This window comes from Myotis brandtii, unplaced genomic scaffold (genome assembly GCF_000412655.1).
Source record: "Myotis brandtii unplaced genomic scaffold, ASM41265v1 scaffold32, whole genome shotgun sequence".
Lineage (NCBI taxonomy): Eukaryota > Metazoa > Chordata > Mammalia > Chiroptera > Vespertilionidae > Myotis > Myotis brandtii.
The window spans coordinates 854048-876618 of NW_005362269.1; the positions used below are offsets into that span (position 1 = coordinate 854048).

Here is a 22571-nt window from a genome sequence, read left to right on the forward strand (position 1 = left end):
AGTTTGCAGAATTTTAAAATACCTGTTACAATTGATTCCTTCCCCAAATGGTAGATGGTCTGCATTATACACCACTGAGTCACAGTGACACTGTACTCTTCTGGGTCTTCTGAATGGTTGTATCATCCAGACAATCTGACAGGTTGCAAAGTTTGACAGGTCTGGCAAGCCTTGAAGATGTGGGCTTCAAATCATCACAAATCAACTCTTGCACACTCATCTTCATTTCCTGTTCATTTGCTTTAGTTCTCTTCTCTCCAGGTTTATTGTTCCACAGTGAAAAAAGCTGACAAAAATTTCAGCAAGCAGATGCAGCTCCCGGGTACTTCCTTGAACTGAGTGTATTCAGAGCACACCAGTCGCTCCAGATATTTCAAGGTCTTCCCCTGTGATTTGGGTTACGTTGCTAAGTGACCAGCCACGTTCCTAGCAGCAATTGGTGAAGTCAGAAAAAGTTAAGCTAGACATAAATGGTAGGTGAAGCCCAGTAAATACTGGAAGGTAATTCAAGGAAGACCATGGATATGGTAGGATAATGTGATGAAAAACCATTACTAATCTCTTGAATGCCAACAATTTGACATCCAAGTACTTATGACAAAACTATGCTTAGTACTGATGGCTGGAGTAGTGAACTGACTGATAGATGGGTTAAGGTGATAAGAACAGTAGACTTATGTGAGGATCAACCTTTGGTTTATTACCTTCTGAAATTCTCCCATCTCTGCCCTTAACTAAAGAAATGAGCAACTTAACTGGATTGGTAATATCTTAAAAATACTTCCTTTTCCTTTACTTTTTAAATGTCTTGAAAAGTACTTGGAGGAAGTGTATCAGGAGTGAATCTTTTCTTTTTTCTCTTTAACATGTATAAAAACAATAATTATAATCATGTGATACCTGAGCACTGAAAACTAGTACAGAGCACAGTAGGCATTAGGAGAAACACTTGTTTCTTATATCATTCTTTTGATGGGCTTTGGAATGGAACATTTCAAAAGATCTTTTCTTTAGAAAAGTAATTAGGATAGAAGCCTATTACATATAATAAACCTTTCTTAGCTGAATTCAGACTTTTACAAGTCTTTGGACATTTTTAAGTGAATTGCTAAAACAAGTCATTATAGCTTTCTATGAAGAAACATTAGATATAGATTTTTCAAAAATAAAAATAATCACATAAAATATATTAGTGAATGCCATCATTTGGGGGATTTTTCCAGGAATAGATATTCCTGTGATACAAAGTTCTACTTGCTGAAGATTCATTTAAGAAACTGAATTCTGATGTGGAAAACTCTGAAAATATAACTCCGTGCATAACAAATCGACAGGATGTATTTGAAAAGCACCGTCTAGCCCTGGCCAGTGTGGCTCAGTTGGTTGGAACATCATCCCGTGCACGGAAGGGTCTCGGGTTTGATTCCCGGTCAGGGCACATAACCTAGGTTGCAGGTTCAATCCCTGGTTAGGGCGTGTGTGGAGGCGGCCAATTGATGTTTCTTTCTCATTCTTCCCCAAACTAGAGATTGGAATCGGGAATAAGTAGACCAACTTTCAAACTCCATACTTCAACAATTTCTTAATGGATGGATGACCCAGAAATGGCTGGGGTTAAGGTTAGGGGAATTGGCTCCCCTTACTCATTTCAAGCCACCTTCAAACCCATTAAAAACCCTGTTTTGTGTAAAATTTGCTGGGGCACTAAGTTCTATATCCAAAATAAATGTTTTCAAGAAGTCAAAGATCAAAAAGAATTTTGTTGTTTGTATTCTGTGGGATGGCACATTTTAGTTGCAAGCAATATTTTGCTTGGGGTCAAATTATACTGCATGGACATTCATCTCTGAAAGTAGTCAATGACATGTGATGTGTTTTAAGCAAAGTCCATTTTAATGTAACAATTCGTATAACCTGTGTCTAATAATGTTATAAGATTTTTATAAGATTTTAAGTTGTTTTTTATAAAAAAAATAGCTACAAAGTAAGGATTAAACTTAAATTTAATTTTTTCCCCAAGGAAATATACTAACTCAGTGGATCCAACTGCTCATCTTTAAGACCTGGATAGGGCAGGGCAGGACAAAAATTTTACTTGTTTATTGAGTAAGAAATACACAGTAAACTAACAATGAAACTAGCTCAAAATAAGGTATAATTCTTTCTGAAGGCTGCTGAATGCCTGAAGTGAAATGTTCTAGGTCAGCTGCTATTTCAATCTAATTTTAGTTCTAGAAACTGCAAATCATGATGATCCTATTATCCCAGCTAGCTTTAGGCAAAAATTGGTTTCAGTTTGTGAGAAAAAGCTAATATACTATAGGTGTCAGATGTACCAAGGCCTCAGTTTAGAGACTCTAGGTTGTCTTACCTAAACAGTAGCATTTCTTCTATATTTTGGTGCTATGATTAGTTATACAGTGATTAAAACACTCAAAAGGGGCAATTAAGTCCCAAGTGAGATGCACAGGCAGAACACTGGGCAAGCATTAGTGTTTGCTATCCTGAGCTGAAATTTCATTGTCTAAGAACCCTCACTACATTAAAACTTCAACTGTGAATCCTGCCCACTACGGAAGCATCATTCCTAATAGATGAGCTGCTGGGATGAGGATGACATCAGTTAATTATACTTCTTATAAAGTATCCTCAGAATAGAGCCTATTTTTTTATTACAAAATAGTTTAAACACAACACTAAAAATATGGATCAAAGAAGACCAAGTTCAGACTAGAGCAGTCATTCAGAAATTAAATAATTAAAGCCCCCAAACCAAACTTTACCTGCCCACTACTTCTAGAAAGTAGGCAGGTATTAGGAGGTAAGCCCTAGAAAGGGGGGAAAAACAAAAAGCACGAAACACAGGAGTTGAACTGTATGACAACAGCGATAAGAAATGGAGCTGTACCCTAACAGTTCTACTCCTATAGCACCAAGAGTGCTGGAGAAAGACAGAAACAGACTAGCAGTTCAATGGCATTTGCCCCAGTTTTTTTTTTTTTTTCCATTTGCAAGGCCTAACTGCAGAATTCAATTCCACATCCGACTCCTAGATGTTGAATATTAGCATGATTTAAAAAAAAAAAAATAAAGCCAAAAGCAAAAGATCATTTGGAAATTAAAGAACACATGTAGGTAAATATTAGCTAAGAGATTTATGTGTCGAGCTTTTCAGTTATTTCAGCATTTAAGAGCTTAAACTAGATGCTCTACAACTGAGAAGATAGACACTTTGGGGCAATGCCAAACTCAGACTCACCTCTTGAAATCAGATCGTGTTCACAATATTCCATTTTAAATGCTAAAGCATTAACATGCAGAAAAAATTCTTAACACTGTTAGTCTGAAAGAAAGTCAAGACATCATGGCTAACCAGCTTCATTATTAAAAATCAACAAGTGTTAGGTCTAGGATTTTGGATTTATTGACTATACCATATTCCCAACACCAAATGTTTATTTTGGAAAGAGTTAATGAATGAGTAAAAAAGATGCAGCTGTTAAAAATGACCCAAAATCCCAAGAGGAAATGATATAATATACACACATATATGTATGTACAAATACATATACATGTATATATGAACAAGGACATTTGGGTTTAAAGTTAGTAGTCAAATTTTCCAAGGACGTTTTTTTTTTTTTTTTAAACAAAGCCAAATTTTTATGTATTTTAAAACCACCTCCTCGATCTAACACTGTTAGAAATGAATGAATTACCCAATTTTGTGTTCAATTTTTTTCCCCTGTAACGTCACTTGGTTCTTGGCTACTAACCTTTCATGTTACTCTTGGTTTTGTCAGTTTGCTTGCCTGTGGGGGTTTGGGCCTGTTGACCCTGCCCACTTGAAGAGGCTGCCTGCTGTGCTGCTTTCTGCTTTAACATTGTCCAATCAAATGTGTAGTCATATTGGTGGTTCAGGGTTCTGGAAAATATAAAATTATATGTTAATCCTTCAATAAGACTCTAGTTTAATACACAACTGAACTTTCAAGACAGGGCATTTTTTTAAGGAATTGAGTATTTTCTCTTAAGGGTGATAATTTCCAAAAGATTTCTTTCCCTACTGATTTTTTTAACCATTCATTTAATTAATTCTCACTTTATAAATGTCAGGATAAAGTGGGAGGAAAATGATGTCACCACATTTGGTGTGCTATATTTGATAATAAATCCTCTACTGTTAAAAAAAAAAAAGCTGCCTTTAAACTTTCTTAAAAGGGGCAAGAGGGTGGGAATGGAAGGCAGCATGAATAGCAAAAACACTGTCAATTATCTTGTGGGAATAATCATAACAAGGAGGTACTGCTGAAAACAAATAGAGCAGGAATGGGACTCTAAGTTTGTAAGAGAGAGATCTATGCTAGTGGCTTGGGAAGACTTTTCTGGGGTTAGAGGATTACCTCCAATTCTTATGAAATCCAACCCCGTGTACTTTATCTCACCCCTCCCCTCTTCAAGACCAATTCTGGGTTGCACCAAGGGAATCCTAGAATTTGGCCTGCCTCCACGCTATCAAACACTCTATGACTGATATTTTAATTGCTTTTCATTTTGGTATTGAATAAGGTCCTGTACCAAAGTTGGAGACTTCCATGGGCCACCAATGTCACTAAGATGTAATGTAAAATCCAATTATTGTGGAAAAGTGTGATTCTACTTTGAGCTTGATTCAACTGTTTATCCATCCCAAACTAAAATAATTTCAAGTACATTAATACTACAAGTGGTAAAAAGCCAAACAAAATCAATTTCTTAAAATTTTACTCATGTTGGTTGGGCCCACTTTAATTTTCCACTTGTCAGAATAGATATGTTGAGTAAATTTAACTAATCCCCCTTCACTGGACTTTAGAGTCTTAAACACTTTAAAAACTGACCTGAAAAGAATGCGGAATAGCTGCCTCAGATACATGTAATCTGGGGCTTCCTCAAAGCGCAGCCCACGACAATAGTTTAAGTACATGGCAAATTCTGCAGGAAACCCCTGTAAGTTCAAGAGTAAAAGAAAAAGTTAAAAATAAAACAAAACAACTTATTTCAAGATAGAAAAATCAATGCATTTGAATACAAGCAAAATATGTATTTGAGGAGGGGGTTTACTACTTTATTGGATGATCTGAAAGTAAAATAACTGATTTGGTATCCTCATAAAATTAACAAAAGTTCACCATCTTGACCACCTTATTATTACTTTATCATTTAATACTGGTAGAGAAATATTTTTTCCCCATTAACATTATATTGCAAGCACCCTTTTGTTATTTCCAACTGCTTCATAAACCTCTGTGTTGGCTGCATAACAGCAGACCTTACGAATACATCATAATTAACTTGTACCCTTTAACTAGACATTTAGGGGAGCCCAACTTTTTTTTAATAAACAATACTAATAATCACATCTGTGGGCATAAACTTTTTCCATGTTCAATTTCCTAAGGAAGATTCTCAAAGATGTTTATAAACATTTAAGGCTGTAGATATTAGTCATCAAAAGTATTTTGCCACCATGAATGTAAATGTGCAAAGCATTAAAATAACAAAAATCCCTACATCTCCTCTCCTTCAGTAAATGTGAAAGTGAAGGGAGGTAAGTTAAAAGTCTCTTCGCACAACCTTACGATTTCAATGAATTTCTCACATCTAGAACAAGGCAGGATAGAATGGATTTATTTGCAACATATATTTTTAATGATTGTATTAATATAAACAGTTTTAAGTTTTACAAAGTACTCTTATGCTATTTTATTTTCTAGGGTGAACATCTGAAAATAAAGTCATGAATATATTATACATCTTTGTTTTTAAACTCTTAACCAGATTTAAAACATTCTCACTATTTTATAGTAATACCTAATACTTCTGTATTTATTACACACTGAATCAATTGTATGTGGCTAATCCAAAAGACAGTCATAGCCCACAATTTCTACACCAAAATTAAGATGTAGTCCACACGTAGAAGACTGTTATAATCCTTTCTCTTCCGGAAAAATGGCTGACTTTTCTAATGAGACAAATGAATCTTTCTGTTCCATGGAAATGTAGTCTATAGAAAATATGTTTTGCTTCTTGAAGCATATAGGTTTTAAAGTTAACTGGGTGAATTACAACATAACGTTTTACTTATTAACCTAAAATATATTTCATAATTGCCCTAACTGGTTTGGCTCAGTCGATAGACCATCAGCCTGCGGACTGAAGGGTCCCAGGTTCGATTCCGGTCAAGGGCATGTACCTTGGTTGCGGGCACATCCCCACTGGGGGGCGTGCAGGAGGCAGCTAATCGATGTTTCTAACTCTATCCCTCTCCCTTCTTCTCTGTAAAAAAATCAATAAAATAAAATAAAAAAATTTTAGGGGCAACTTTGCATGCCCTCCCTCCTCCATCTGCCAAATTCTTAGTCCTTGGACAAAAATTACTCCTTTGGGCACAATGTCAGATGCCTCTTTGAAAGTGGAGAGCAAAGGAATGAGACATAAGACTGTACGATTAAAGGTGAGGCAGAGGGAGAGATGCTGGTTTGCTGTCTGGGGAGGACCTGGCTGGATGGGACATGGCCCTGGCCAGTCCTACACAGCCAGAGGTCAGCAAAATTAATTAAATAAATAAATAAATAAATAAATTTATTTCGTGATTTGAAACAATGAATCCCAAGGTGTCTCAGAAAAGATCATAGTCTCCCACTCCACCAGGCATGACATTCGTGCACTGTGTGTGTGTGTGTGTCCCCCCCTCAGCCCGTCCGGGAGCCCTCGTGTTGCTGCGGAGGCGGGCCGCTGTGCTCACCAGCCATCAGCAATCAGCTGGCTTGTGGCTGAGCAGTGCTCCAACTGTGGGAGCACACTGACCACGAAGGGGCAGCTCCTGCACTGAGTGTCTGCTCCTTGGTGGTCAGTGTTGTGTCATAGCGACCGGTCATTCCGCCTTTCGGTCGATTTGCATATTACCCTTTACTATATAGGATATGTATAAAAGGGGAAAACAAATTTGTGAATGGGGAGACACATAAAGATATCACCAATTATCCCAACCAGAGTACTATTTCAACTCATGCTGATTTCTACTTTCTATCACCCAATTATGTAATTACATACTATTTTCTCATTATTTCAGGTATTCAACAGTCTAAAAGACAATCATGTGGTCTTCTTTCATGTTAGCCATGGTTTCCCACAGAACATCTTTCCATTCTAAACTCACGTGCTTCTCTACAAAGTTTGAGATTTCAGAGAAATAAGCCTGATTCAGTCATCTATATTGTCACACATGTACTATTTTATTTTGTTCTGATCTGCTAGCCTTTGTTTCCCTACTCCTTTTGTACCAACTGTCGATGTCCTTTTTAAATTTAGAATATTTTAAAATGTAATATCTCTCATAAATTAGTGAGGCTCCATTAGAAAAGTTTGCCTGCTCTCTTATTTTCCCTATAATTTTTAACAGATGACAGAGCTCAAAGAAACCAGAAACAGTAAAACACACTTAATGGCAAATGGCTAGCTCCTAAAACGATGTTTAAGTTCCAGAGATGGCAAGAAAAGTGTTTCTTTTTGTTCGTGGATCATTTATATTAAAAACAAAATCAAGCATGTACACCTACCTTACATAAAACTTCCACAGGAGTGGACATCTTCTTTTCACTAATTTTTTCATATTTTTGTTTCTTTGTTGCAGCCTGTGGAAAAGAATCAAACCACACAGACATGTTCAGTATTACTGAGATCCTTATTAGTTTAACATACTAGACACAAATGTAAACTTAAGATTCAAGAGAACATAACCTAGATTTAAACAAACCCCAAAGTACAACACATTTAAGTACCCCACCCTGGCCAAATTGTTGATTTCTATATGGGTTTCTATTTCAATAACATTTTTAGCTATTAAAAGAGGGTGAGTCTAACAGGAACATGAAGATATGTATGATTTAAATAAAACATGGGTGGTCAAATTTGAAATTTTCTTAACCCATAGTCAACACAAGAGCAAAGATATAAGCAAATCAACACAAAAAAATGAGCCCATCATTTAGTGACATTAATAACTCGTGCCACCCGGCCAGTGTAGCTCAGCGGTTGAGCATCGAACCAGGAACCAAGAGGCCATTGGTTCAATTCCCGGTCAGGGCCTATGCCCGGGTTGCAGGCTTGATCCCTGTGGGAGGCATGGAAGGGGCAGCCGATCAATAATGTCTCTCTCATTGATGTTTCTATCTCTCTATCCCTCTCCCTTCCTCTTAAAAAGGAGAAGAAAAAAAGCAATAAAAATAACTGGTGCTAAGTCAAAATACCTTTCCAATGAAAAATATTAATAATGAATAAAGCTACTCACACATAAACACAAAACAAGTTCCTAGTCTCACAGATAATTAAAAAAAAATACAGACACAATTTTCCTTTAAAGGATGAATAAAATATTAACATATAACACAGCCATTCAATTCTAAGACACAGATATTTATCATTAATACACACAAAAGAAATGTTAGGATAATTAAATAATACAGCTAGTATTACTGGCTAAACCAGTTTTACTGTACACAAAAGTATAATGGCAACACATCAAAATGAGAACGTCTCCACCTAATTTCTTAGCCCATGTTAACTTCTATCCAGATAAAGCTTCTGGTTGCTAATGGGTACCTGGCTTCCTGTCTCCCAAAAATGTGTGTTCTTCAGGTGTGAATGTGGGATTCTATTAGCTTATTCTTACTGAAATGATCAGATTTTATTTCCCAATAAAAAGTAAAAATAAAGTAATTCCATTTTAGAACACCTCCTATTTGAAAGAGACTTAAAGTTCATCCCCAATATTATTTTTACTCTTAAAACAAAAGAGGAGGTGTGGAGTGGAGAGGGGAATAAAAGGGTAACATCTGTAATACTTTCAAAAATAAAGATAAATTAAAAAACAAAAACTGGTCATTTGAGTCTGGTTTACCTTTAATCCTTGCCATGGCAGGCTGGTTCTATTAAAATACATCAAAACATATCCTAATGATTCCATGTCGTCCCGGCGACTAGAAAAGAAAATGTAAATTTATAAGCTGAAATTATTATGAAAAACGTTAAAGAAAGCCAGGTACACAGAAGAATTTTGTCAAGTGAGGAGAGAGCAATTTGGTGTCTTGTACAAGAAGGTACATAGTTAAGGTAATAAAAACGTTCATTAATGGGTTACTTCTAAATAAAACTCATAGAATCCCAGATTGTAAAATCTAACATTGCCTTGCAACGTAATTTTTAGAGAAGAGCAAAAAGGATTTAGCTAAACAACTTTCCAAACCAAAGAGCAGAACTCTTGTTAAGTTTTGCAGAACCTCATAACTTTATCGAGGCTGAAATAAATTAATGTAAACCTAATTAAACATCTATATGATCTCTCTCTCTTTCTCTCAAACCTTGAACAACACAGGTTTGAAATGCAAGGCTACACTTATATGCAGACTTCTTTCAACTGACCACATTCAACAGACCAGACCCAGAGCAGTTCAAACCTGACTTGTTCAAGGGTCAACTATAACATACATACATACATACATACATACATTCAGACAGATCTATATATTTAAGAACTGGTAATACTTTGACCTATAGAAAATGTGAAATCAGTTTAACCCAGGGTATTCAGATATTCATGGGTATTTTCTAAGCTTGGTTTACGGAGCAAAAAATGATTTATAAAAGATGGAGAACATGAAAACCTAGAACTCAAGCCAAGAAACAGCAGAGATTATGAAGATTTATTCAAACTAGATGCTATTAATTTATGGTATGCAAGAGTAGGACAGAAGATGATCCACCAACCCCTTTTGGTTCATTAGTACTCAGATAACATTTTCCTTGTAAAAATAACTTATAGTCTTCCCCAAAACTCAACTTGTATCACTAAAATATAAAAGCTCAAGATCAGCATTAAGAAAATGAGTGCTATCTTCAGCTGCAAATATAAACATCATGATAAAATTGCATTTATGCATCTAACTTTTCGCTATGCAGTATTTTTCTTCCCAAGGGATGACCTTCAACAAAGAAAACAAAAAGGCCTCATTTAATTGGCTTCTCTGCACTGGCTAAAGCAGCAGGTAAAAGATTTAATAAGCACCCTTCAAATACTCAGTCAGCCAAGAGATATCTTTAGATACTGTAAGAGACTAACTGAAATATTAAAAAAAAAACACATCAATGGCTTTTGCTATGAATTTTATTAACACATTCAACTGTCAAACTCACCTCTGTTCAATACCAAGATGTGCATTGATGCTAGCATATCGGGCAGTGCCAGTGAGATTTTTATCTTCTCTGTATGGTATGTGTTGCCTTGTCCTGTTGTCTCTGTACTTTTTGGCCAAACCAAAATCAATAAGGAATAACTTTAAAAGAAAATAAAAAGACATTATTAGGTTTCCACCTTGTTCAATTAAACTATTTTATTCATTAAATGGCATCTACTTTCTTTGTTCAAATACATCAAAGTATCATAAGTAGAACAGATATCATGAACAAACGTAACACTCCAATAAGCTTTTATTAGTCCTCATCAATAAATCAAGTTTAAAAAAATAGTTAGGTCAAGTGTTTGATTCTGTCAACTGAACAATTTCACAGGCTCAGTTCATTCCACACCCAGAAGCCTGTGTGCTGTGTGCCATAATGGAACCCGATATCCAGTTACTATTGGTAAACAAGACAGCTCTCAAAGTTTGATATTAACAAGAAAACCCAAGATTTTTTTTAACAAAAAATAAGCATTTTTTAAACAAGCATGCATTACATTCTACTACATGAAATGACATTTATGCATGTGATCAGGTTAAACTTCTAGAAACTATAACAAGTTGACCTAAAATCTTTAAAAAAGTACTTAATATCAAGGTGGCTTACAATCAGCAGTTTAGATAACCTAACCAAAAACCAAACTAATATTGTATTATAAAATAAAGTTTAGTGCTCTCTCATATATGGTACAAAGAGATTAAGATACTCATTTATAATGTTGATTTTTAAGTAATTCGCCGTTTACTCCCCATAATTAAAACCTTTAAAAGAGCCCTAGCTGGTTGGTTCAGTGGACAGAGCATCAGCCTGCAAACTGAAGGGTCCCGGGTTTGATTCCGGTTGAGGGCACATGCCCAGGTTGTGGGCTCGGTCCCCAGTGGGGAGCGTGCAGGAGGCGGCCGGTTGGTGATTCTCTCTCAACATTGATGTTTCTGTCTCTCTCCCTCTCCCTTCTGCTCTGAAATCAATAAAAAATATATTAAAAATGAAACAAAACACAACACCTTTAAGAGAAAACAAACCAAACTATTTTTGACAAAAAAATCCAAATATGTTCACATTTACCTACCTTCTAAAGCAAAATAAACAATATTTACTTAAAAGTGTAGCTTTTATCATAAAATCACATTAAGATTATTAAGCAAAGCAAGTCTATATGCCCTTAAACTAATATAGCCCTAGACCAGTGGTCGGCAAACTCATTAGTCAACAGAGCCAAATATCAACGGTACAACGATTGAAATTTCTTTTGAGAGCCAAATTTTTTAAACTTAAACTATATAGGTAGGTACATTTTTTTTTTTTTTTTTTTTTTTAAATATATTTTATTGATTTTTTACAGAGAGGAAGGGAGAGAGATAGAGAGTTAGAAACATCGATGAGAGAGAAACATCGACCAGCTGCCTCCTGCACATCTCCCACTGGGGATGTGCCCGCAACCCAGGTACATGCCCTTGACCGGAATCGAACCCGGGACCCTTCAGTCCACAGGCCAACGCTCTATCCACTGAGCCAAACCGGTTTCGGCGGTACATTGTTATTAACTTAATTAGGGTACTCCTAAGGCTTAGGAAGAGCCACACTCAAGGGGCCAAAGAGCCGCATGTGGCTCGCGAGCCGCAGTTTACTGACCATGGCCCTAGACTATTACTCTTTACTAGTTATGCCTAAATTTTGTAGTTTTTTTCCATTAGGCTGACATTGGGGTTCCTTCTGTCACAGTTTATAATTTGTGATATGCTGGAAAACCTGATTACCTAGTCTGTTAGGGTTTGTGTCAAAAAATAAAGCAAGTTATTAATTTAAGTGAAAAAGATCTGACCAAGTGTTTCTCTTAGTTGGATGAAAAATACCTATTTCAGGCAGGCACTCTTAACCTAGTCTCAGCTTTAAGCTGGATCAAAAAGACAATGAGGTTTGAGCTTCTGTAACTATGTTAACAATGTGATATTTATTTGATTTACTACTATAAAAAATGAAGATTAAATTTTTAGTAAAATGTAGTTGAATAAAGAAAGCTCTTATAAAGACACTAACTTAAGCAACTGAGTTATAGAAATATAAAGTGTTATAAAACAAAAAAACTCATGCTGTTTGTCTTCATATGAATATCAGTTTAGTACACAAGTATCAAAATGAGCAAAATATTTCTCTTAGGCAAAACAGAAATTATGACTTAAGCTCCACAGATTCATATAGAAAATCAATCAAGGGAAAAATAAACACAAAAGGACACCCAGCCTCAAAGTATTTAAAAAATATCCCTAAGAATTATGTGGATTTTGAATAAGAAGTGATTAGAACAGTGATGGTGAACCTATGAGAATAGGAGACAGTTTCAGAACTCATTTTTTTGGTTGATTTTTCTTTGTTAAATGGCATTTAAATATATAAAATAAATATCAAAAATATAAATCTTTGTTTTACTATGGTTGCAAAGATCAAAAAATTTCTATATGTGACACGGCATCAGAGTTAAGTTAGGGTTTTTCAAAATGTTGACACGCTGAGCTCAAAAGGTTTGCCATCACTGGATTAGAACATAGACTCTCCTCTAAGGGCTATTTTCCAGGATTTCTTCGTTCATTACTTCAAAGTAGAGAAAATAGGAACATCTCTGACATGATTATGTCTGATAGCTTCATTCGTGTCTAAATCGACAATCAGAAGCTGATGTGCAATTCAATAACCACACACTTTCTCACAACTAAAAAGACTGCTTTAGAAACTGTTCACTAGTGTATTTTTCCTTCCACAACTCTAAACGATGAAATGTAATGAAGAAAACAAAAAACATTCAAACACTATCTTCTTAAACATCTCAATCATTGGTATCAAAACAAAATACTACAAAGCAAATCAATTTAAAAATTTCTCTTGTAAAATCTAAGTCAGGAAAAGTAATGTCACTGCCAAACAAAGGTATCCTATTTTAAGAGCAAACAATTGAAAGAAAAACTACTTAAAAATTTAAAAAAGTTTTTAAATCTCTGGGTAATTCATCATTTTCTGAGATCTATTAAGCATCTTTAGTAGCTTTCTATGCTGTGAATTTAAAAATGAATGTAAACATATAATGGAAGTATATACATGAAACCACATGATACCAAGGATACAAACAACCGCAAATATGTAAAGGTAGAACAAACAAGGAAGTCAGTATTTAGTAAGTCATAAGATAATGCATTTTTATAGGTTTATATATGCAAAGAGAGGCCTAATCTCTTTGGTGAGTCAAGCAAAACTGTGGGTTTTAAAAATATGTATGTTCTAAGTAAAATTTCTTCCTGTGTTAAAGAATACAGCACGATTCTTCAAAGGCATGTGGAAATGAGTTAATGTTGGATATACTGGGATAACTCTATTCAGTAGAGGTGCATTTTCTTCAGAAACACTACTGCCAATTTTAGTTTTTAGTATATGCATCAATTTCTCCTAACCAGGGGTCACATTACCCTGCCCCTCCAAAGACTTAACAAAGTCACTTTTCCTCACAACCCAGCTAATCTATAGAGAATATAAACAATTCAAAAAAAATTAATGGAAATTATTAAATAATTATGGTACAAAATATAAGTAAAATGTGTGAATTAATGAATAAGTAAAAAAGGAGAACCAAATTTGCCTTACAATGTGCCTCACACACTTATAACACTTCCCTCTTTTCCCAACCAAACCTAGTCACCACAGTTGGTACTACTTCTTTGTCCATGAATAAAAATAAATGTAAATTTATGAAACCTTTGTGACAGCAAGAGAAGGTGGCCCCTAAAATAATGCTGGGTAGTATGGACAAAAATTACATATCACTCAGATGATGCATGTGGTAATTAAGGAACTACAACATATGCTCACATATAAAATACAACTTTCTTTTTTAAATTACTCATGGCAATACTTCCTTCTCAGTGTATCTTAAATTGATAAAGACTCATTTGCTCTTGAGCTTCAAAATTTACCTAAATTTTATGATTAAAAAAACTATTATTTAAATAGAAAAAAACCCACCTATTTCCCCTTGTTTGTCTGAAAATTCATCCAGTAAGAAACATATTTAATATCTACAAATGTAAAAGATTGTGAAGAGTTCTGCTTACGTTTTAAAAAGTTAGAAAATTATGAGGGTGTTTATCTAGACTGCCAAACACTAAATCAGGGGTCCTCAAACTACGCCCCGCGGGCCACATGCAAATACAAATATTGTATTTGTTCCCGTTTTGTTTTTTTTTTACTTCAAAATAAGATATGTGCAGTGTGCATAGGAATTTGTTCATAGTTTTTTTTTAAACTATAGTCTGGCCCTCCAACGGTCTGAGGGACAGTGAACTGGCCCCCTGTTTAAAAAGTTTGAGGACCCCTGCACTAAATCATCAGATTATACATTCACTTAATTTGTGTGTTATTAATGGCAATTGTTTAATTATGTTATTGTTATATTGTTAGAATGCAATGTCTTCTATTTCCAGAGCATATGTTCTTACTGAGGTAAATCAATTCTAGAAACAGTAGAACTGAAATCTGACCTATACTTACTTACCTGAAGGCCATTAGGGAAGGAGAAGAGAGTTAAGGCATAATATATTCACCATTCAGTACTGATGTATTTCATGCACTGAGTTATGCAACTCCAAATACATTTTTAAACTAAAAAGTCTATTTCAAGTTTATCACCAAGTAAAGAATTTCCATACTAGACTAACGTATTATTTCCTTACATGGATGTTAGAGATCTAAACATAATCCTGTTTTCATTAGGTTTTCTCTAAACTTTAGAAGTTTAAGCGAAAGCCACAAAGAAACATCTTAGTAATGTTATGTTTGCCAAGTATGTCTGAATAATGCCAACGTAAGAGGTGCTTGAGAAAGATCTACATTTTCCAGAATTAAAACAAAACAAAAATAATCAAAATAAAACAATAAAAAAAGAAAAGCACATGAATTTGGGATTGAGTTTGGAATAGGAGACAGTTTCAGACCTGGTTTAATCCTGAGAAAGATGGGTCCTGAGAAGTACTAACAGTCATGCTTCTTTTCCTCTTCCCCACTGGAGATTCTAAACACTAAACAGACAATAGAGGGTGGCAGTGCATCAAACAGTATTGCTTACATTGCAACAATGGCCGGCGCAGACAGGCAACACCGAGGCATTAGAGAAAGAACAGGGTAGCCAAATGCCATCCTTCTTCCACCAAGCACTGAGCTTCTCAGTTTTCCAAATAAGAATCACATGATCAAGAACATTTGAATTCTGGAAAATACTCAGGTTTTTTAATGCCGCTATAATGTGTCACTGCCTGAAACAGGGATAGCAATGGTGACATTTGGCTCTTTAATTTTTTAATCAAAAATGGGGAATTTGGATTTGTAATCTTTAGTACCATAATCTGCCCTTCTCTCCCCAAAAATTAGACAGGGGGAAAAAAATCTTCAGTAAGGAAGAGGTAGAAGGCATTTAGTCACCTTAAAATTTATTTTCATAAGCATGCAGGGCTGATTACTGGAAGAGATGAGCAAATTCACTAAGATTGGAGTGGCCACTCCTAAACATCAAATTCAGAACAATTTTCAAAATAATAAATTTTACTTGAAAAGTCAACCTCAAAAGCCCCCCAAAACTATGTTTTCCAATTAATAGAAAACTACTGGAACAAGCTGACCAAAGAATCCAGTCTCATACAACTGGCATTTTTCAAACTACAATACAGAAAACACTAGAAACCAACTACATAAACAAAACACTAGTCTAAAATGTTCAAGAACATTTAGAATTTGAGTCTTAGCTAAGTTAAAACACTGTGCTTCTACCCTAGGGGTTCTCTGAATCTGTGTAACAGCAAGTAGCTCCACAGTATCCTATTTAATATCTCTAAAGAGGACACAAAATCCTAAAGATTTTCATCGCTGGGCAATTTGGATTTTCTAACACAACTGCGTGATTAACAAGCTATTTTTAAAGGGGGAGGGGAGGAAGCAAAGAGGAATTATCTAGATCATAATTTCGTTTAAGGCAAAAAACCATGTCCTGCAATATCAATACAGATCACATGAGGATAACAGATCTTGGGGGGGAGGGCAGGGGAAATGGGGTGGGGGGCTGTGAAATGCCCAAAAGATTAGGGTCAAACTGACAGAACTGCCCCAAAATTAAGACCAGTAAATTCTTTCAATTACATTACCAGGTTTGGCAATAACAATTAAGAACCTGGATGCTTCAAAGAGAGAAGCAATATAATATTTAAAAAAAAAAAGAAAAAAAAAGATGATGCAATTTGGGAATGTCAAGGTAAGTTATATATAGATTTAAACACCTTTGTTTTTTAAATATTTAACTCAGCTTCCAACAAAAAAAATTTAATTTCCTAAAACTTGGTCAGACCAGCATTAATGTCTCACACATTAACAAATAACACCAGTTCTAATGGTAATAGCTCCAAGTTGGCATTCATACAGGCAAACAAAGGTAAACATATACAGCTAGACCTAAAACACCAAACATTTCTTAATGGTTTAATAAATCAAATGGGAAATCTTCCTTCCAAAAACATAACAAAACAAAAAATCATAAAAAAACAAAAAGCCTCCAAGTTGTCCTGAAGTTGAGAATTTCTATCAGATCATTAGATCACAATATGTTTAGTGTATTGCCAATGCTGCCTGTCTGCCCGAGCTCAACATTGAATCAATCGATAAATAAAGCAATTCACTCAATACGCTAATAATTGCAGAAAAAGTTAACACAATTTAGTTTCTAACTGCAATCATGCGTCACTAGCTAAAACCCAATCATCCCCCAAAAGTTCAACAGCTCTGAGACCCCAATGAACACTAATTTTGTTGTATGGATATTCATTCCACTTAATATTTTCCTTTGAAAGGGGGAGAAGGGATAGAGAATCCACCCAACTTGGCACCCAAAAAAATGTCAACTACTTTGAAGCAGGCCCAAAAGTTATCCTTTTGAATACAGAAATCCAAGGACTGAAGAATGCTCATTATCAACCATGCTCAGTCAGCAAATGTCAACACCATGGTTTCCACGCTGGCACAAGCACATATGAATATAAAATAGCTAAAACTGTTCAACAGTTCAGTAACAGATTATTACATTTCATTATAAAGCCCTTGGGAATTTTATATTTCATATAAATAACTAACCTTGGTTGGGTAAGTTGGAGAAAATTTATTTCAAGTTACTAAGTTAATAAGAGTTAGCTGATATTCTTCTAGTTAGTACAATATTTTAAAGCAATTATCAATAGCAAATTAAATTTACTATGACTTTTTAAAAAACGCAAGTTTACCAAAGCAATTCTTGGAGTTTTTACTCTGTGTTCTTTCATGCAAAGAACATTTGACTAACCTTATTACAGTGACGCCCAATACCCATTAGGAAGTTATCTGGTTTAATGTCTCTGTGTATAAAATTCTTTGTATGCACATATTCAATTCTACTGATCATCTGGGGAAAGAAAAAGGAAGAGAAAATTGAGTCAAGCAATTTGAATTAGATGATAAAAGCTATAAATTGTTATTGTTTTAAACTGAAATAGAAGCACTTTATTAACTTTATTCTTGTTTGCTTATTTATTTTTAACTACACATATCCAAAACATTCCTGGAAGTTGGTAGCATACAAAATAAGCATATGACTTTATATAAATGAGGCCGTATACATGCTGGATTTCCTTTTTTTTCCTTTTTTTAACATTTTTTGGACGCCCCCATTTTTTTCTCCACACTAATATAATCATATTCAAAATCTGAATTGTTAACATGCCATCTGACAAGTTTTTCTTGAAAATTCTATCAAGTCAAATGGTGTAGGTCTTACAAATATTCTGTGGTATAGATACGTTTTCCCCAACTTACAGTATTGTTATTATTTCCCTACTGTAAGCAATAATTATATTAATAAACTTAAATATGCTACCTACTAGTGCTTTTATTTCTATGGGCTATAAGTTCCACACAATTTCAGGGAGAGTTGCTGGGTTAAAGGGTATTTTTCATTTTGATAGGTGCCTTTTAAAATAGGTTATTAACAATTCATTTTTCGACTAGGAGTATATGAGAGTATTCTTTTATCCCACTAGTAAAGTGATTTCAGTTCTTTCTAAATTTTGCCACTTTGACAATTATCCCCTAACACTTAGTTTGGAAATCTGTTCATTTGTACTGATCATTTCAATTTACTATTCTATAAACTGTCAATATATATTTTTTTGTCCATTATTCTTTTGACTTGTTCTTTTCTTGTCAATTTTTCAAAAATTCTTTGTATACAACAATCTTTTATCTGTAATTTGTTATGTAAATAGATTTACATTTTTTAAAAACCTGTCTTTTGACTATTTATGATATCTCTTCTAAAATAGTTTTAACTTCAAATGATCAAATATGTCTACCTATTCTGTAAGAGACTTAGAAATTGTTTTATTTGACAATGTTTGCCATAGCCAGACTGCCAACATTATCTTACCCATGTTCTTGCTCTTCTCAGTAGTACGTGTCAAGGTTCTATTTTTTTTATTTGTCCTAATTTTCCCGAGTTTTTATTACTAGGAATATAAAGATTCTAAAACTTACTCATTTACCTTGACAAATGTCTTTTGAAGCCAAATCTGTAATCTCTGGCTTACACTGTTTATACTCTCAAGGAAGTAGATATATGCAATGTCCAAGTACCACCTTGTTCATTAAGGAATTAAACAAACCACTTGGCTCACTTAATGTACACATTCGTCCTAGCTAAATAATACCCTTCATTAAACTGTGACTATTAACTCACTAGGAAAACACTGGGGGAAAGACAATAGCACAAACTTTAGACTAATTTGAGTGTTGCCTATCATCAAGACTTAGCTGTTACCTGCTAAAACAAATGCTTTTCTGCATCCTGAATTATTCTTTATCCTTCGCAACCAGTGTACCCAGAATATACTTTTATCACAGAACCTAGAACATTGTATTTTTCCATTTTTCTCTAATACTAGTAAACTCTAAGCTCCTAGAAGGAACTAGTTATGTTTTTTCATACCCCTCTTCCCCCAGTGCTAATTACAGTAGCAGGCCCTGAAATGTTTCCTTATAAATGCCTATGTGTTACTGAGGCTATAGAATATAAAACTTTTATGAGGATTCACTTACATGTTAGTTCAAACATATTAAAAGGTTTTAAACTTTTTAATGTTTGAGCCCATAATATGCCACAAATAGAACACCGTACTTTACTAATATGTTAAACTTAGGGAATATCAGGCGCTGATTACAAAAAAAGTGAGCACTACTTTCTAATCCTTTGTATTTTTCCTAAAATTCTACCTCAAATGCTAGTTCTGTTTATCATCTCATTTTACTTTCTTATGATATTTGGTCTAAATTTTTAAAACGCTTTTCTCTTCCACAGCAATTTTACACATTAAGTTAACTTGACCCAATTCCAACAGTTTCCTGCCCTTAAAGGTATCTTGACCAAAATTAAAAATTATATGTATTTACCTGTTTCCGTAAGGCTTATTTCTGACTCTATTACCATATCTTAAAATTCTTTAAAACACATCTTCTTTCTTATAAAAAGAAAAACCTAAGCTCTGGCTTTAAAACAATTTAATCTAACACTAGCCAATGCATTGATCGAATTCATGACACCTCAAAAAATTCCAACTTTGCTTAAATTCTACCAATGCCTGAGTTTCCATCACTTCGAAAAACATCTATTTGGCCAAAAAAAAAAACAAAAAACAACAAAACTTGATTTTAGTGCCTTTTTAAAAAATATAGCTTTCATAAGGTTCCAGACATAATACATAGCATTCAATCTGTTTAATTTAGCCAAAATTTCAATATGTACATTTATTTATTTTTATATACTACACTCTGAACCCTTTCTTCAAACAAAATCTTATAAGGAAACTTGCTACATTCAACACTAAAACAAATGTTCTTCATCTGATGGAGCACCATGAAAACTACTAGTCTAGAGGTGAGTAGTAAACCAGCATAATCCATTTTTGTCCTATACTGATCGGAAAACATCTACAAGTCATATCAGAGTAGTACACTTGAATGAGTACATCCTCCTATTTTATCTTATTTGCTGATCCTAAAGTTAAACAGTGGTGAACAGTCATATTCTCATCAAAATTTCACATACCTGGTCAGCTAACATAAGTACAGTTTTCATTGTGAACCTTCTTGAACAGAAATTGAAGAGGTCTTCAAGGCTGGGTCCAAGAAGATCCATGACTAGCACATTGTAGTCTTTTTCCTGACCATACCACCTAACAAAACAAAAAGGAAAAAGAAAAAGCAAAGGCATTATGAAAAGCTGATTATCACTTAATATCACCAAATTTTTTAAAATTCTTAAACCTTAAGAATAAGTTTTCCCTCTCTGGTTCAGATGATAAAGGCACTGAGTAAGTACATTGTTGAACACAAAGTAAGGGTAAGGTGACTTTTCTTCTGTCAAGTGACCTCACTGTCCTATTAAGTCTTGCCTGGCAGACTTAACACCCCTCTTACAGAACAGCTGAAGTCTATACACATCTGCCACTGATTCCTGTGGCCTTGGGCAAGTTCTTTAATCTCACCTGGTCTTTCTTTTTAATTGAAGAAATGAAGAAGACTATGCATATTAGTCATTTCAAAACATTTCAGAAAGCAAAGATCCCTAATATTATATCTCTTGTCCCATTCCCCACCAAATATTTAATCAATAATTACTTATCCTATTTCTTTAAAGGAGTCACATTTTTTGCTTAGTTTCAGATTACAGGTAATAACCAGTATTACAACAAAGATGAAACTTGTTTTTGATGGGAATCATGTTTTTCTTATCCCATGCTGTATTGTGGAAAAATTTGTCCCCAATAACTCTGCTAATTTCAGAGACTTCAAGGACTTGGAATCACTTCAATAAATGATTTCAAGTTTCTATCTATACTTATAGTAGGTTAATATGCAAACTGGTCGGGACGCCGTCACGTAAGGACCGTATCAGTAGGAGGGTGGGGCAGCGAGTTACAGGGCGGTGGAGAGCTACAGGAGGGGGGGGGCAGCAAGCTACATGCGGCGGAGAGCTTCGAGTGGCGGTGGGTAGGGCGGCCAGCTGAGGCAAGCGGCAGCGAGCTACTCGTGGAGGGCCACTAGTATGACTATAATTCTGATAAGAGTACTTTCCTAAACAATCAACATTACTCCCCTAACCTGTGTGGCTCAGACCCAGTTGTTTGGAGCATCATCCCTTGATCAGGTTTGATTCCTGGTCAGAGCACATACCTAGATTGTGGGTTCAGTCTCCAGTTGGGACGTGTGCTGGAGGCAACCAATTGATGTTTCTCTCTCTCTCTCTGATCAATAAAAAAAGTAAAAACTAAAAAACAAAAGTTCATGTTCCTTTCTATACTTTAGCTTCAACTGTTCTTGAAAACTTGATACATGAATAACTGCCATCAAACACAGAAGGAATTCACTTCACACCCTATTTTCAGAAATAGGTATCCTGGTGGGGAAAGAGTTTCTGCTTAAACTTGAAGAAATCTTGCCTACTAAGCCTAAGAAAAGCAACAGATGTGGCTATGGCAGAGTTGGTCTGCCCTTACTGTACCCAAAATTGTTACCTACAATAAGTATTCACTTAACATTGCCAACAGATTCTGTGACTTTATGCAAAAATTAAGCAAAACAAAATATGACATTTTAACTCTTGATATAAACAAGAGTTAAGTTCCTATGGTATCTCATCCATGTTTTAACAAAATGACATTGAACAAAACATTATTTGAGAACCTGCTGTACAAGAATGTTCTATAATTTTCCCTTTTCCTTCCTTATTTTCCATATGGGAATTTAACACTTTGATGAACAAAGTGAATAGGTTATGTTCTCCTTTCCTTTTTCCCCACCCTTTTCCCCCTCTTCCATTACTTAATCGCAGAGGCAAATTTGAGCTAGAAAGCTGTCAGGAACTTCCAAAATCAGTTCTTGCCACTATAAATGCCCAATAATAAAAACTGTAGCAAAATCTCCTTATATAAAAACCCTGGGTGTAACATCACGGCCAGAACCGCAACCAACCGGAAGGAAATCAGTCCTGCAGGGGTCGTCTTGGAAACAGCTGTGCCCTCCCCCAGCTGTTTCCTGGAGGGTGAGGTTTCAGGCAGGAACCCGCCCTCAGAGCGGAGCATGGAAGTGAAATGATTTGTAATGGATCTATTATTGAAGCTACCTTTGGAAATACTACATCTATAGATCAGTTGTTCTCAACCTTGGCTGCACATTAGAATCAC

At 35.0% G+C, this 22571-nt stretch overlaps 1 protein-coding gene across 10 annotated transcripts in view; it reads right to left on the reverse strand.

Annotated features, from left to right (window-relative positions):
• The window catches only part of CSNK1A1 (casein kinase 1, alpha 1), a 41493-nt gene that overhangs the window by 5465 nt on the left and 13457 nt on the right, over positions 1 to 22571 (reverse strand). For 2 of the 10 annotated variants that reach the window (XR_001362924.1, XR_001362927.1), the window contains 9 exons: positions 20435 to 20561; positions 17642 to 17740; positions 15258 to 15341; positions 10237 to 10376; positions 8945 to 9023; positions 7605 to 7679; positions 4881 to 4987; positions 3777 to 3925; positions 23 to 426 (listed from right to left, as the gene is read on the reverse strand). Coding sequence is in view for 6 of the 10 variants with exons in the window: in XM_014543082.1 (XP_014398568.1) it covers positions 407 to 426; positions 3777 to 3925; positions 4881 to 4987; positions 7605 to 7679; positions 8945 to 9023; positions 10237 to 10376; positions 15258 to 15341; positions 17642 to 17740; positions 20435 to 20561 (880 nt within the window). In the remaining 4 variants the exon portion in view is untranslated. Of the gene's footprint in view, positions 1 to 21; positions 427 to 2033; positions 2064 to 3776; positions 3926 to 4880; positions 4988 to 7604; positions 7680 to 8944; positions 9024 to 10236; positions 10377 to 15257; positions 15342 to 17641; positions 17741 to 20434; positions 20562 to 22571 lie in introns of those variants that run through there. The other 8 variants (XR_001362925.1, XM_014543083.1, XM_014543082.1 and 5 more) reach the window with 8 other exon arrangements.